At 33.9% G+C, this 15,637-nt stretch overlaps 2 protein-coding genes across 5 annotated transcripts; both read left to right on the plus strand.

The window, feature by feature from the left end:
* Positions 1–1,374: 1,374 nt before the first annotated feature.
* Positions 1,375–6,053, plus strand: LOC107808375 (ras-related protein RABH1b-like). The gene is made up of 6 exons (XM_016632891.2): positions 1,375–1,679; positions 3,771–3,841; positions 4,434–4,522; positions 4,668–4,779; positions 5,302–5,392; positions 5,594–6,053. The coding sequence occupies exons 1-6, from the start codon at positions 1,563–1,565 to the stop codon at positions 5,738–5,740; spliced, it is 627 nt and encodes a 208-aa protein (XP_016488377.1). The 5' UTR covers positions 1,375–1,562; the 3' UTR covers positions 5,741–6,053.
* A 2,815-nt stretch (positions 6,054–8,868) lies between these two features.
* LOC107808374 (putative purine permease 11) lies at positions 8,869–12,962 on the plus strand. Of its 4 annotated transcripts, XM_075238821.1 has the most exons (3): positions 8,869–9,073; positions 10,224–11,338; positions 12,657–12,962. In XM_075238821.1, exons 1-2 carry the CDS (start codon positions 9,067–9,069, stop codon positions 11,321–11,323), a joined length of 1,107 nt encoding a protein of 368 aa, XP_075094922.1. In that variant the 5' UTR covers positions 8,869–9,066; the 3' UTR covers positions 11,324–11,338; positions 12,657–12,962. The 4 variants fall into 4 exon arrangements, with proteins under 4 accessions (XP_075094922.1, XP_016488375.1, XP_016488376.1 ...); XM_016632889.2 differs by lacking the exon at positions 12,657–12,962 and having other exon boundaries at positions 8,870–9,073; positions 10,224–11,529; XM_016632890.2 differs by lacking the exon at positions 12,657–12,962 and having other exon boundaries at positions 8,870–9,073; positions 10,227–11,529.
* Positions 12,963–15,637: the final 2,675 nt, after the last annotated feature.

The raw sequence follows: 15,637 nt of genomic DNA on the forward strand, positions 1-15,637 counted from the left end.
AATTCCTGCTGGGATTCTCTCCTCTAGTGGGATTGCAACGGCTCTTGTCTATGAGCTCGATATTGATTCGAGCTTGGTATTGACTCGAGCTCTCGATCTTGACTCGAGCTCGATTCTGACCCGGCTCCTTGTATTGATTCGGGGTTAGTGTTCGTCGGTTTCTGCCTCATAAGCTCGATAACTTCACTTTGCATCATAGTTCGATTTGGATTCGAGCTCGATAATGATATCGAGCTCGATATTGATCGGTTGCTAGGGCTCGAAGCTTGGTGACCTGACTTCGGACCTCAACCTGAATATGAAGATGCTTCTCCGATCTAATGCATTACTATTTCAACCAATTCGTACGAAGGACTAACCGGTTTTTACCGTATACAATATGTTTTACCCTTCTGTATAAACTATTAGACATTTAAAAAATTTCACACTGAGAGTATACCAATTTTTTAATTGTTAGCTTGTGTGTGTTTGTTTTACAACGCTAACAAATTCATAGTTTTGTATTTCGAGACGAAAAGTTTATTGCAGTATGAGAGGCAAATCTAAAATTTTGAATTTATGCGTTTTGAATTTTAAAAATTATAGTTTATTAAACAACAACAACAACCCAATAATAGTCTCACTAGTGAGGTCTGGGGAGGGTAGAGTGTACGCAGACCTTACCCCTACCACAGAGGAAAGAGGCTGCTTCCGGGAGACCCTCGGCTCAGAGACAAAAGATCTGTAACAACAACAGAAACCAGACAAATAATATCAGCACCGTAAAGGGCAACAAATAAGTGGAAGGATAATAATTATGGTAATAATAAAAATTGAAAATAAAAATAAAAATAGTGTGATGAAACAAAAATCGCTAGCAGTCCTAGACAAAATATTATCAGACTAGCCGGAATTATAGTTTATTAAGTTATAAATAAATTATTCGCATATATTCAATAGATTTTCTTAATACATATCAGAGTTTCTATCGTCGCGCAGATAGAATTCTAGTTTTGCGCTGCTCAGTAATCTATATATTTACAAGTAACCTTCATACAAAGTGAGATTCTAATATTGAAAATAAGATAGATTACTAATACAAGTAAAATTAATCTAATAGTGTAAAATTTAAAGTGAATATTAGTTAAACTATCTGTACAAATTGAAAATCAGAGGCTATTTCAAAAAAAGAAAAAGTATAAAATAAAATAGAAAAAAGAAGAACATGAATACAACAAAAAGGAAACTATAAAAATTTCACGAAAGCCAGCAAATCACACCGCAAATGCCATGTGCCAAATTCAAGTAATGCAACCATGTTACGGAACACATACTGCGTGTTTCGCCGAAGCCCAACCCCTCTTCAAAACACTTATCACGCGCTCTGCTCCCTCCCGATACAAAACACACACACACACACACTCTCTTAATTTCTCTCGCTAAACCCACGAATCCATAGTCCCATTTGCCTTCTCCGTGATCATTTTCCGGCGAGATCTCTGATACTCCGTCGGAAAATCCTGATCGGATCCGCTATCTCTGAACTGCGATTAACTTAGCGATTTCGAAAGATCCGATTAGATATGGCTCCAGTTTCGGCTCTTGCGAAGTACAAGCTCGTCTTCTTAGGAGATCAATCTGTCGGCAAAACCAGTATTATCACGCGATTCATGTATGATAAATTCGATAACACTTATCAGGTATACACTTTTCCTGCTTCATTATTCATGTGATTCGTTAACCTTCTTTTTCTGCGGATCTGCTTCTCAATTACATTTATTTTCTGCCTGTCGTTAGTGATATTTAGTTTTGCTCTATAAGGACTTGATGATCTTCTTTTTGTTAGAGTTTTTTATTTGTATTACTATCAACTTTTATGGTTCGCTTTGTTCCTGATTCAGTATACGCTTAGCTTTGGCATTTACATTGGAAGGTTAGTCTTTCGAGCATCACTTGATAAATTTATGCATAGTAGAATCAGAGAGTGTAGGTGAAGACGTTTCTTACTAGGATTCTATTTAGAGGTTGAATTTTTCTAATCTCGTTTAGAATGGTGCTGTATAGTATGGTTTATCTGAAACAGATCTGAGTATCGGATAACCTTGTAACTGAAAATTATGGTTTATATCTGGAACATATCTGAGTGCGTATTTTTTTGAGTAAGTCATTGTTCGATATCTTTATCTGTAACGCACATTTATCGCCACTTGTATGTATAATATGTTTATACTTAGATGCATGTGCACTGCCATGCATTCGGTAATATATATATTTTGCACAATGCATTGTTGGCCATATTATTTGTTAGAGTGTAGTACTTCAGAGGCGGATCCAATATTCGAAGGTTGTACTTCAGAGGTGCCACCATGTTATGCATACAGTATACATGTCAGTAGCTACAAAGACAGATTAAGAATAATGGGTCGGTTCGGTTAGTTTTTGGTTAATTTGAATAGGCCTTTCATTCATAAATCAAATAAGTTCGATTTTAGTTCGAATTTTTAATGTTTAATTTAAACACATTCTAAATAAAAATGCAAAAGAAAAATACCATTTCATGAAAGAACGCCTCCAATATAAATATTTGCTTAAAGAGTAGCTTAATAATATATTCTTTGTTTGACTAGATTAATTTACTTGTATTGTTCTTTGTTTATTTTTCCATCTTAATTTTTGAGTTATATGACAATTATTTTCAAAGAAAAACCTTCAACATTCAACCTATAATATTAGACTCAAAACGACTATCAATCAAGCCATTTAATTTTTTTTCAAAACCCAATGGAAGATATTGCTCAAATTATATTCCAATATATAAATTAATATCGTTTCATTAAAAATAAAGAAATTATATGCTAATTAAAATCAATTCAAATTATCTATAGAACTTAATTGTTCATAAAGTAAGGTATAATGATAGAACCAAAATGAGGACTGAAAGTTAAAAAAATGAAGAAGAGAGAGGGAAAGAACCGAAAAAGAAGGAAAAGAGGCTTACCTGAAAATAAAAGAAATTTTAACAAGTAGAAAAAAGGAAAAATCAAAGGAGCTGTTCCAACAGGGAATCGAACTTGCATTCATGAGGCCAAGGAAAGCCTTCAAAGGGAAAGCTGAACCAATGGCACCCACTTCCACTTTGTGACTTTTGGGTGCCACTCTATCCATATATACGTTTCTTCACAGAGATATTAGGTACATAGTAAGAATTTTAGCGAAGCTAGCGGGTGGCGTGGCACCCCTACCTCATAAGGTAGATCCGCCCCTGAGTACAAAAGTATAGGTTATTTGTCTGTTTGCAAATTTTGAGTGGAGTGCGTTGCTCTCTTTAAGTTGGTTTCCTTAATGACTGATAGGTTTTGTAGCGTTAAATGTGAAGTAATCACTCCTCTGTTATACAAGTAATTGAAATATACACTTCAGCATTCAGCAGTGGGATATAGAAATTGTGCCTACTTTATTGCTTCATATCATATTCCTCGGTCTCTAATAATCCGAAAAGCAGCTTTTTCTTCCTTGCACATCATTGACAAGATAATGTATCACACTCTTAGACCTTGGCAGTTAATAATTGACTTGCTTTATCTTTTTCGTGATTTTGCCAACTTTTAGACTATGATTAGAACAACTTCATTTTCCATGCTTTGATGGAATAGCTTTTGTGTTCTCTGTTTGATTGTGAAACTGCTCGTAACCTAGATTTTCTAGTCCCTGCTTCACTTCTTCTAGTAAAGTATGTCAATTTGAAGAATAATTTTTCTTCTCATCCTCATTTTACTTAATTTTTTGTTCAGGCCACAATTGGTATTGACTTCCTGTCGAAGACTATGTACCTTGAAGATCGTACAGTACGATTGCAGCTATGGTAGGATATGCTTCTTGACGAGACAATGCCTGCTCTTCAAGCTCTAATTAGCATAAACGCTATTTATAACATTCTTAATACGTCACTTTTGTGCCATTTTGTTAAGGAGAAATAGCATAAATCTATTCAACGTAAGACAATTAACAGTACAAAGTGATGTCTTGAGTTCCCTATTCAATAAAAAGTGATGTAGCTACCCTTGGTTATATGAGTTGTTAACATATATCAGGAGATGGCAATTGGTCAGTTTATATTTTCTTGCTAAAACAAATTTTAGTGATGCCTTCAGATATACTGCTCTTGCTTCATTTTTCTGGCGGAGAAAGAGAGATCCTAATGTTTAACTCTATCCCTTCCTATTGGGTTATCAGTAATCGTCGAATTCCTAGACATATTTTTGAAAATAACCTGGCCTGACAAAGCATTCTTCTCTAGCTAGTTATTGGTAATAAATTTCCTTGACCTGTTTTCATTGATTGGGAAAATATTTCACTTTTGCCAGCCTTCTTGTTTGGTTCACTTGCTGCTGGGTGTAGCAGTTAATTTACATTTTAAAGTGCTCTTAGATTTGCTTTTCGTGATACCTTTTCAGGGATACTGCAGGTCAAGAGAGATTTAGGAGTCTCATACCAAGCTATATTAGGGACTCCTCTGTTGCTGTCATTGTGTTTGATGTTGCAAGTATGTCACTTTTCGATATTATGAAGTTTTTTCCTGATCATACTCAATTTATGTGTAATCCTTTCTTATAGATTCTTGCTTGGAAAAGAATTACATAGATGATATATCCCTTGCTAAAGTGACTTTGTACTTTTAATGGTTCCAGGCAGGCAGTCCTTCTTAAATACTTCAAAGTGGATTGAGGAGGTTCGAACAGAGAGGGGTAGCGATGTTATTATTGTCCTTGTTGGTAACAAAACTGATCTTGTTGACAAAAGGTAGCCATAACTATTTCATTCTCGTTTTTCCTTTTTCTTTCTGGAGGGTATGGGGGGTAAGAGCGGCTTTTTTTGAGACTAGTGATGTGTAATCTTTACCTTCCGTTATGTATTTTTATCACACATCTCTTTCATTTTACTGGCCTTTTCTTCCTGCATTTTTGGCTACGTGATGTCGAGGTCTCTACTAACGATCCTTAACCTTCTTACCTATCTTGTTCTCTGCGTCTACCTCATGGAGTGATAAAGTATTTGTCATTTTTTTGTATGTGCTAGAAATTCCACTTTATGTGGAAGAAAGAGGAGAGAGTTGTAGTGAGAATTTCATGGTCCATTATGTTTAGGGTACGCCCATTTTTGCTCCTTGCAAAGTGTAGTGTGTGCCTAAGGAAATGGTTAAATATTTGTGAGCTTTGTGTTGTGTTGTATGCTACTGGAGTTTTCTGCTGTTATGAGTAGTTTATTATTGCTACAGTAATGGCAGAATTCTCATCCGCTCGTTGGTCCTGTGACAAATTGCAGGCAAGTTTCAATCGAGGAAGGAGAAGCAAAAGCTCGCGAACTAAATGTGATGTTCATTGAAACCAGTGCGAAGGCTGGCTTCAATATTAAAGTGAGTAATGTTAGCTTTACACTTGGCTTCAATAAAATGTGAGAAAGTTTATCTTTCGTATGGGAGATTACAATCTGCATCATTTGTGCTGTCATGCTAAGAAGATCAGGCTTTGATGTTTTCATGTTATTGTTGTGAACTGTTTATTCTTGCACCCACTTGCTAGTTTGTTGCTGATAGTGCATAATCAACCTTGCACAGCCTCTTTTTAGAAAGATTGCAGCAGCATTGCCAGGAATGGAGACACTGTCTTCAGCTAAGCAAGAAGACATGGTTGATGTCAACCTCAAGTCAAGCAACTCAAATGCGTCCCAATCACAACCACAGTCAGGAGGATGTGCTTGTTAATTTTATGGTTTGCAATTCTATAGCTTTCAACTCAAGTTCTTAAATTTTGTTTTCCATAACAAATGTGTCTGTAAATTTCTTTCTTCGACTTTCGAAACATTTGAGTACTTTGAGTTTTGTTATTTGTTAAAGTTGGATACAGGAGGTTGTCGTCCTAGTTGAGTAAGACCTAGCATGTGTCACTTATTTGTATTAGTCTCTAGACCTATGCAATTTAGCAGTTCTCCTTTTGGGGAACAACTCTTCTAAGTGCATACTATCAGTTGATTCATTGTGGTTCTTTAATAGGAAATTTTGGTTGGACTTGCTTGAGTAAGTGATGGTTGAACAGGATGTAGCTTTGCTAGTACAATACTACTCTGCTGTGACATACTTTTCTGCAGATCATTTTCTACCCTTGCGCGAAAATTTGTGTATGGTTGAATTAGATGGTACTATAAAAGCAGCTACATTATACTTTCTCATAAGTTTGTACTTCTCGCTGGAATGTAGACCAAATCCCAATTTGTCACTTTGAGTTATCTAAGAGTAAATAGTTCGTGTTCCTCTGTCAACGTTGTAACAGGAGTGTGCTTGTTATTACTGATTTATTCTTCTCATGTTCTGAAGTATTGCAGCAACATTTGTTAATGTCAAGCTTTTGCTTTACATTTATAAATCAGTTTCAGAGTGCTAGTAATCTTGAATACGGGTTAGTTTATTGAACTATGATTAATGTAATATCCTCGATTGATTAGGAAAATTCTGATTCTACGTTCTCTCATAATGATAAGAGCACTCTTCTTACTACGCCATATGAACGACATGCAGCCCAAAATCTAGCCCATTAACCCTTGACTGGTTCTGTGAATAGCACCTGGATTGCCGTGGTGTTATTGATCACCACATACTTTATTCGAGTTGAGATCCTATTCCACGAGATTTTTGTTTCGGCGAAGTTCCAAATATACTACTGTACTTTCGAAAATGGTCTAAAAATACACTCGTTATACTATTGGGCTATATATAACCTTCCCTCATACTTTGGAACAAATATACCCTTATTTTGGATGGAGTGCCACGTGTCAGTACCAGATGAAAACGACATTTTATTTTTTACCCGATCCGTTTTAAAAAAACCCACCACCCGACCCGTTTTAAAATTCAGTTTTTTTAAAGTATATATTTTGTAAAAACTGAAATTTATTTTTGTAAAAACTGAAAAAAAGGAATTTGCAAAATATATATTTTTAAGTCTTTTCAGTTTTTTTAAAGTATGTTTTTTGTAAAAATTGAAAAAAAAATATTTTTTAAAAAATGCTTTAAAAATTGAAAAATATATATTCTGTAAAAACTGGAAAAAAAGAAATTTACAAAATATATATTTTAAGTCTTTTCAGTTTTTTTAAAGTATTCTTTTTGTAAAAATTGAAAAAAAAATATTTTTTTTAAAAACGGGAAAAAAAAGACTCTCCTAAAGCAGTGAACTATATATGCATTAGTTTTAAAAAAATAAAAATATTTTGTAATTTTTTTTTTCTTCAGTTTTTACAAAAAAAAATACTTTAAAAAACTAAAAAAACTGAAAAATATATATTTTGAAAATTCCTTTTTTTTTTCCAGTTTTTACAGAATATATATTTTTCAGTTTTTAAATTATTTTTAAAAAAATATTTTTTTTTCAGTTTTTACAAAAAACATACTTTAAAAAAACTGAAAAGACTTAAAAATATATATTTTGCAAATTCCATTTTATTTTTTTCCCCAGTTTTTACAATATTTTTTTCCAGTTTTTACAAAATATATGCTTTAAAAAAACTGAATTTTAAAATGGGTCGGGTGGTGGGTTTTTTAAAATGGATCGGGTAAAAAAAGGAAATGGGTCGTTTTCATCTGGTGCTGACACGTGGCACTTCATCCAACATAATGGTATATTTGTTCCAAAGTATGACGGGGAGGGTACATATGACCCAATAGTATAACAATGAGTATTTTTAGACCATTTTCGAAAATACAAAGATATATTTGGCCCTTTGCCGTTTTTGTTTTTACTTCACTAAAGTGGAGACAAATATTAGTGATAGAAAAGAAAAGGGAAATACGTACGAACATATTCCAAGCCAGTGTTCCACAAGATATTTTGAATGCAGCGAAACTATTGAAACGGTTATATTAAAAAGAAAATTTTCAAATTGATACGTCTTTATTTTGTTTCTGTAATTTTTGGCAGAGGATAGGAGAGCTCTTTTGTTTCCGGCTTGTGAAAAGATTATCCCGGTTCAAAATTTGCATCACTAATGCCTACTAAGTCTACAACATTTGATTCCCTACATATAACTCTAAATTATAGATAGAACACTTTGTGCGTTAATATTATTTGCATAACTTATGTGAAAATTCGTGCTTGTTTTATGTGTGATAGCATGTGAAAGTTGAAATCAATACGTGTGTTACTGTTATCAAAGCACCTCAAATGACATTAATACTTTTAAAGAATAGCTTCTCGTTTGGTGTAGTAAGGATTCTTGATCAATTTTTATGTTTTATAGGATTCAGAGCGTTTCTTTTTTCTGTGCGTGTATACATATACACACTACTTAGTGACACTTCTCGTTGACTTTAGAGTGTCATAATTATTACTTGTTCACCACATAATTCAGTCTTATTTATTTATTGCCGTCATTATACAGTAAATTTTTATAATAAGTGTTTATATAACTAGTCTTTGCACCAAACGCCAAGCTTTATCAGCCTCTACTTTACTCAACCAAATATACCGAGTCTAAATCCAAGTTGACAAACGTTACGCAACACGATACATTCTCGTTTTTTTTGGCCTTTTTCATTTGATGGTGAATCAAATCGCCTTTATCTAATCCAATTAAGAAGTAGTCAAAACATATTGTGCACAAAACTATGATGTTCTCATTTATTATTCCTCACGGGTCGGCCAAATACTTTCCCCACGTGTCATCTTCCCATTGGTTAAAACGTGGGCACACGTCAATTTCACCTATGTCCAGCTCAGCTTTCTTTCCCCTTCATGGTCATCTTGATGGCCCTTCGAAATATGCCTTCAATTTCCAACGTTCTTTTCCTTTTTTTAACAATTTGTTTTACGTAATATTTAGGGGGTAAGTAGAGGATTCTGGTTGGTTTTGGGTCCCGGGGGTGCTACTTGTAAATTCGCCATTCGGCCATCTAGTCGAAGACCCTCCATCCAAAAGTTTTGTCCTTTAAATTTGCAACAGTCAATTATTTGTATTTTATTGAAGTTCCGTTCTTCTCTGAGACTTAAGGCTGCTGAGCTGTGGCCGTTTGACCAAATTTCTTCCTTTTTTTCCACCATGACAGGTCCTCTTTTTCATCTTTTTTCTGCATGTTCACATAAAATCTTATTCAATTTTTGTTTATACTTCGTGGGTTTTTCGTTTATTTATGGTCAATGGGTTGTTTCAAATTGAAAAGGGAATTTTGGGTTTCTGTGGCATGATTTTTCTGTTTATTTTCTGATCACTCTGTTGTTTTAGTATTTTGGGTTGCGTTGTGATAAGCGGATCGAATGGATTCATATAACTTTTGTTTCCCTAATTATGAATAAAGAATTGATTTCCAGTAATTCTCTTTGAGTATCATCCATAAATTTGATAAAAATCTTATCTTTTTTTGGTTAAGCAGTAAAAATAGAAGGGAAAATGATAAAATAGTTTTTTTTCCCTTTTGGCAAGTACGAGTGTAAGTTTTTACATATTCAGCTCTGAGCTATTGTTATATCATACACTTCAGGTCGCTGTGGGGTAAGCTTTATTTTCTTTTTCTTTTAAATGGTGGAGTCAAAATTTAGCTGAAGTTAAAAGCACTTTTTTGTGAACTGCACTAGGATGTTTTTGAGTGCTAATGAAAAATAATGTGTCCTTTCTCTAGATTTTTAATCCAGTAATCCATCTTAGTCCACGAAGTCATCACATTTGAGCACCAGGAGCGGAGCTAGAGTATATGTACGGGTTCGGATGAATCCAGTAGCTTTTGCTTAGACATGGTATTTATATAAAGAAATTTATTAAATATATAAATATTTAATAGCGAACCCAATAACTAAGATGAGCTATGGGTTCAATGGCAAGTTTAGAGCCCATAAATCTGGCTCCTCCTCTGTAATGAGCACCCCCAAGAAATTTAAAGAAAAGGCTGGATTGCTTCTGTTTGGTAATGGGACATAATAGTAGTTGTTGTTCTTGCATTACTTCTCAATTGTTGTCCTTAATAATTGCTTGTGCTTGTTAAAAGGATATTTGGATACAAAGAGACTATGAATTTGAGGTATATTTCTGTTACACTATATATGGGATATTAGAGGAGAGAGGACAATTGTCTACTTGCAATCAGTGGCTATTTTCAGAAGTTCCATCTATAACCTCTCTTGTATTATGTCTTTGGTTACATGATCGGTTGTGTTCTTTGTATTTGGGAATACCACTCTCATTATGTCCTCTTGTTCTAACAGCAGATAATCAGCAACCAATTTTGGGAAAAGATGGTACCTCAAATGGGCAGCATCCGCTGGCGAAGCTGAACCGTCTGCACTTTTGGCTTCTATTGGCACTCAACATTATTTTCTTGCTTGCTGGTCAAGCTGCTGCTGTTATTTTGGGACGATTTTACTATGACAAGGGTGGTAATAGTAAATGGATGGCCACTCTCGTCCAAACAGCTGCTTTTCCTGTTCTTTTCATTCCTTACCTTTTCATTACTTCTCCTCAAAATGATTCAGAAGGCTCCAATCGAGCTTCTTTCATCACAGTTAGCGTAGTCTATTTCGTAATTGGTGCAATGGTTGCAGGAGATAACATGCTATATTCCATCGGACTATTGTATCTCTCTGCTTCTACGTATTCCCTTATTTGTGCAACGCAATTGATTTTCAGCGCAGTCCTTTCTTTCTTCCTAAACGGTCAGAAGTTCACAGCATTGATCATGAATTCTGTGGTCGTGCTTTCTTTATCTACTGCTCTTCTTGCTGTGAACGATGATACGGATATGCCTTCAGGCGTAACTAAGTGGAAATATGTCATTGGATTTCTAGCTACTCTTGGTGCTTCAGCTATGTACGCTCTCTTGCTTTCTCTTATGCAGCTTTCATTCCAAAAGGTTTTAAAGAAAGAAACATTTTCTGTTGTTCTGGAGATGCAAATTTACACAGCACTTGTAGCCACCGGTGTCTCTATTGTGGGTCTTTTCGCTAGTGGAGAATGGAAGACTTTGCAGGGAGAAATGGGTAGTTTTACTGCTGGAAAACTTTCGTATGTGATGACTCTGGTTTGGACAGCTATAGCTTGGCAGATTTGCTCAGTTGGGGTTGTAGGCTTGGTTTTCGTGGTGTCCTCATTGTTCTCTAATGTTATAAGTACGCTTTCCTTGGCGATCACCCCTATTGCTGCTGTCGTAATCCTCCATGACAAGATGAATGGTGTGAAGATAATCGCCATGCTGATGGCAATTTGGGGCTTCGGGACTTACTTATACCAGAATTACGTCGATGATCTTAAGGCAAGGAAAGCACCAAGCGCTGTTGATGATGCTCCAACCGAGTCAAGATCTTGCTGAAGTCTTTAAGCCCAGGCAAGTGCATAGGCTATAGTTTTAAGAATTGTTAAGAGTTTTTGGACTAAAAAGATTTAGATTACTTGTTTGTAGTTAGAAATTTTGCTCTATTAGAACTATCATTTACAAATGCCTGTTTAATAGAATGGCAGTTTAGTAGCAAACTTCTGTTTTTCATGTCATTAATAACAATGAACAGTTTAGTGGCAGAAGAGGTTTGATTAACATTATTTAGATGTAAGGTCTAGGATTCAAAAATCCCTGTAAAAAATATGATATTCGTGATAGAACAGAAGTACAAAAAAGAGGGGAATTTTCAGAAGTAGTGGCATATGAATCAAGCTTACAATTATTGTAAAAAATTAGACTCTTTAGTCCATTCAGAGCAGTAATGGGAGAGAATTTAATACATACACGAGTATACTATCCATGTTCTTTTTGTAAAAAACGGAATGGAAAATGACAATTATGTCAACCCATGGAAAATATGCACTAAGAAGAAAAAAAATGTATCAAAGTTGAAATTCTTTTTGTTATCTAATCTAATAGATTTTCCATCTTTATTGTGCAAAATGCAGCACAAAGTAAAACAATTAATTTTGACTGATTCTCTTGAAAAGGCACGTCAGATTGCCGTGGTGTTATTGATCACTCATCGTTATATTCGAGAATTGTTTCCCCGCTGAGATATTCCTTTTTTACTCTATTAATGCATTTTATTTTAGTTATAAAAAAGAAAAACAATAAATATATAGGAATATATTCCAAATTGATACGTCTTTCTCAGTTTGGATTACTTTTTGGTATAATTTCCTTTTCAATCTGAAAGTGAGTATTGAAGTTGAGGAAGAAAAAGAACAATTTCATATATTCTCGCCTCATTAACTAACCAATAAAATCCTTAAAGATTATTACTACTCTTGTACAATGTAATCAGGCACGCATGATTCATTACGTAATTTACAAGAATATGGACATTCGAAGTAGAGAATAGTCATCAGAAATTACTCTCTATAAATGCTATTATCATCCATTTATGATATAACTTCTTTTCTACTTTACTAGCTTTTAAGAGTACTATCATCTAATTGTTCATGTAGAGAAGATATTCATCTATTTTCGGGAAATTTCCATAATTACATATGAAATCATAAAATATTCCATAATCTACAATATATCCATAAAAAAAAAGATATCTTCCAAATGGTACCTTTCCGTGTAAATAAGGACATTGACTATGAACCATATTTAATTATCCCTGAAAATCCTCCATTCCGTTAAATGTTGATTATTAAATGTAGATTATCAAACTAGATTTCTTTCTTGGCAATGATAGGTACTCCATTTTGGTATATTGAAATTGAGATTTTGAGCACCAACAAGTTTGTGGATATATAAGACAGTGTTTCGATCCTAACAATCGGTATCAGAGTCAATGGTTTGGCGAAACGAGCATGGAGATGGCAGAGTGATGGCGCAGTGCCTTGTTTAGTGCCTTTATCCGTCTATGGGCCGATTTACTACCTTTACCCGTAGTTTCAAAGACGCATATACAACCTTTCCTCTGGCTTTGATGACCATAAATACTCAAATCATATGCGTTACACTTAGTTAATGGGGAAAATGATATTGTATAGCCGCTCTCAAAATAATAGCCGAATATATATATATTTTTTGTATATATGTACATTATGTATGTTATATACAAAAATTATACAAATTTTATACACTTTTTCAGCTATCGAATGTAAATAGTTTCTGGCGCGAGCTAAAAGTGATAATAGCCCTAGTTAATGTCCAAATTAGCCCATGAATGGTGATGGGTCATGTGGAACTTAGTTCAAAATAGAGATTGTTGGGTGTGTGAATGAATAAAGTCCCACATGGAAAATAGAAAAGAAAAATAATCTACTTATAAGGAGTTGGATACTCTTAATGGCGTGAACCTTTTTGAGAAAATCATGCGGACTTGGCCCAAAGCGAATAATATCACATGATGTTAAAAATATCTTTGGGCCGTTTTAGCCCATTGTGCATTACACATAAAACATTCAATTAGCACGTTTATTAATCGCTATAATAATTTTAATATAACTTATATGGTAATTTATGTATCATTTTATGTGAAATAAATACTTATATTATCACTCTTTGAATAGGAGTATTAAAAATGACAAAATATCCTTAAAGTAAACTCTTATTGTAGTAAAGGTATATACATTTCTTTAGTAAAAAAACAAGAATTATCATAGCATTGTAGCATGGAAAAGTTCTTACTAATTTTTAATTTAAAAATTATAACCTATTTGTACGTATTTATAGGACAAATTCTTGTATACCTTGGTTCACCAACAACATATGGCCAATACAAATGCACAACCATTACGCAAAACTTATTAGGTACATACAAAACTTATCTTGATATCAATGCCTCCAAATTGATACGTTAATTAAGCACTAGACCAAGAGTACACTAACATAATACATGAATTGACTAAGACAATTTTTCCAATTGAATATGTCGGATTAATATCAAAGTTCGAATCACCATGAGCCTTTGAGTATGTTGAACTTTTTCTTGAGAACTTGATACTCGCAGTGAAGCTTTTTAAATAATTTTTGTGTACAATCTTATGGTCCTTAAATACTTCAAATATTTCTTTATAGATGTATTAAAATAAATTAAGAGGAAGGAGAAAACTAGCAGCATGTATATATAGCCACTATAAAGGCATTTAATTTGGGTGAAATTCAAAAATAGCCAGATTTACAAGTTGCTAATTGAAAAATAGCCACAGTTTCAAAAGTAATCAAAATTTAGCCACTTTTCATGTAAAGATAAATCTGAACGAAAATACTGTTCAAAATCCGGAAAATATTCCAGCATAATATACTGGAGTTCGATTTTTTTACATGTGAACTTCCAGCATAATATGCTGAAAGTTCATACACATGTGCTCCAATCTCTAGTATATTATGCTGGAACTTTCCGTGTGCTGGAGTTCCAGTATAATATGTTGGAAGTTCATATACAGGTGCACCAATCTACAGTATATTATGCTGGAACTTTCCTTGTTGCAGTAAAATAGTAGCTATTTTTCAATAACTTTGCAAACGCTGACTATTTTTCAATTACCATTTTGAAAACTGACTAGCCCGTACTATTTCACATTTAATTTGTGCTTTCTGAATCACGTCAAGTCGAAGAGGGGGGATTTGGGCCTTTCTTTGTGCTTCCTTCGTCATTAGTAATTTATTAGAGCAAACTTCATTTATGGCCAGCCGCTAGAAACTGATATCAACCGCTAGCCACAAAATTGCAGTATGCATTTTATAGCCCAAAACTAATTAAAAGGCTAGCCACCGACCCAACTATCACGGAAATACAGTGTTGTCGCCGCCATGAACCCCCCCCCTCTCTCTCTATTTTTCTTCCTTTCTCTTTCAACCTGGCTCTATATATCTATCTATATGTGTGTGGATTGAATTGAATTGATATATGTATAGAGATTTGGGGGGTTTTGAACTTAGGGTTTGGGAGAAAGGGGGAAGAAAAATGGGTCCGCGATCGAAGTGAGAGGGGGAAAGAAGGGAGAAAGAGGGCTCGAATTTCATGAATGGTTCTGAGTTTTCTTCATTTGAAGCCCCTTTTGTTTTCTTCCAAAATTTTCATTTGTTGGTTGCTGTTTTTTGTTCGTTTGACTTTTCTTGGTCACACTTCACTAACTTCCTGTTTTTATGATTTAGGGAAGAACACTCAAGTAAAAATAAGGAAGGACTTTGATGGAGAAGAAGGTTCAATATATACCATCATTCAAATCTTAGAAATTATCCACTAAAAATACTTTTTTATTTATTTTATAATACAACAAAATCAGTCAAGCTTGGATGGTTTCCTACAAAGTGATCTTATTGTTATAAACTATTAAATTTTTAATTTTTTATCTCATGCATAGTCTTCACTATATAAAATATATACAAAATAGACTGTCACTATATAAAATATATATAAAATAGACTGTCATTATACAAAAAATATATTAAATAGACTGTCACTATACAAAATAGATTGCCACTATAAAAAATATATAAAATATACTGTCATTGTATAATTTACATACAATAGACTGTCACTATATAAAATATATACAAAATAGACTGTCACTATACAAAATATATACTAAATAGACTATCATTATACACAATATAAAATAGACTGTCACTATACAACAAATATATAAAATAGACTGTCACTATACAAAAAATATACAAAATAGATATTTTGGGCTATTAGATGCAATAAGTTTGGGCCGAGGG

The sequence above is a fragment of the Nicotiana tabacum genome, chromosome 19 (genome assembly GCF_000715075.1).
Source record: "Nicotiana tabacum cultivar K326 chromosome 19, ASM71507v2, whole genome shotgun sequence".
Lineage (NCBI taxonomy): Eukaryota > Viridiplantae > Streptophyta > Magnoliopsida > Solanales > Solanaceae > Nicotiana > Nicotiana tabacum.

What these genes read in the sequence shown, in the direction of transcription:
- LOC107808375 (XM_016632891.2), top strand. Translation starts at nt 1,563, where the DNA reads ATGGCTCCAGTTTCGGCTCTTGCGAAGTACAAGCTCGTCTTCTTAGGA. An exon ending in ACAGTACGATTGCAGCTATG is followed by an intron (nt 3,842 to 4,433) that starts GTAGGATATGCT and finishes ATACCTTTTCAG; the next exon opens with GGATACTGCAGGTCAAGAGA. An exon ending in ACTGATCTTGTTGACAAAAG is followed by an intron (nt 4,780 to 5,301) that starts GTAGCCATAACT and finishes GACAAATTGCAG; the next exon opens with GCAAGTTTCAATCGAGGAAG.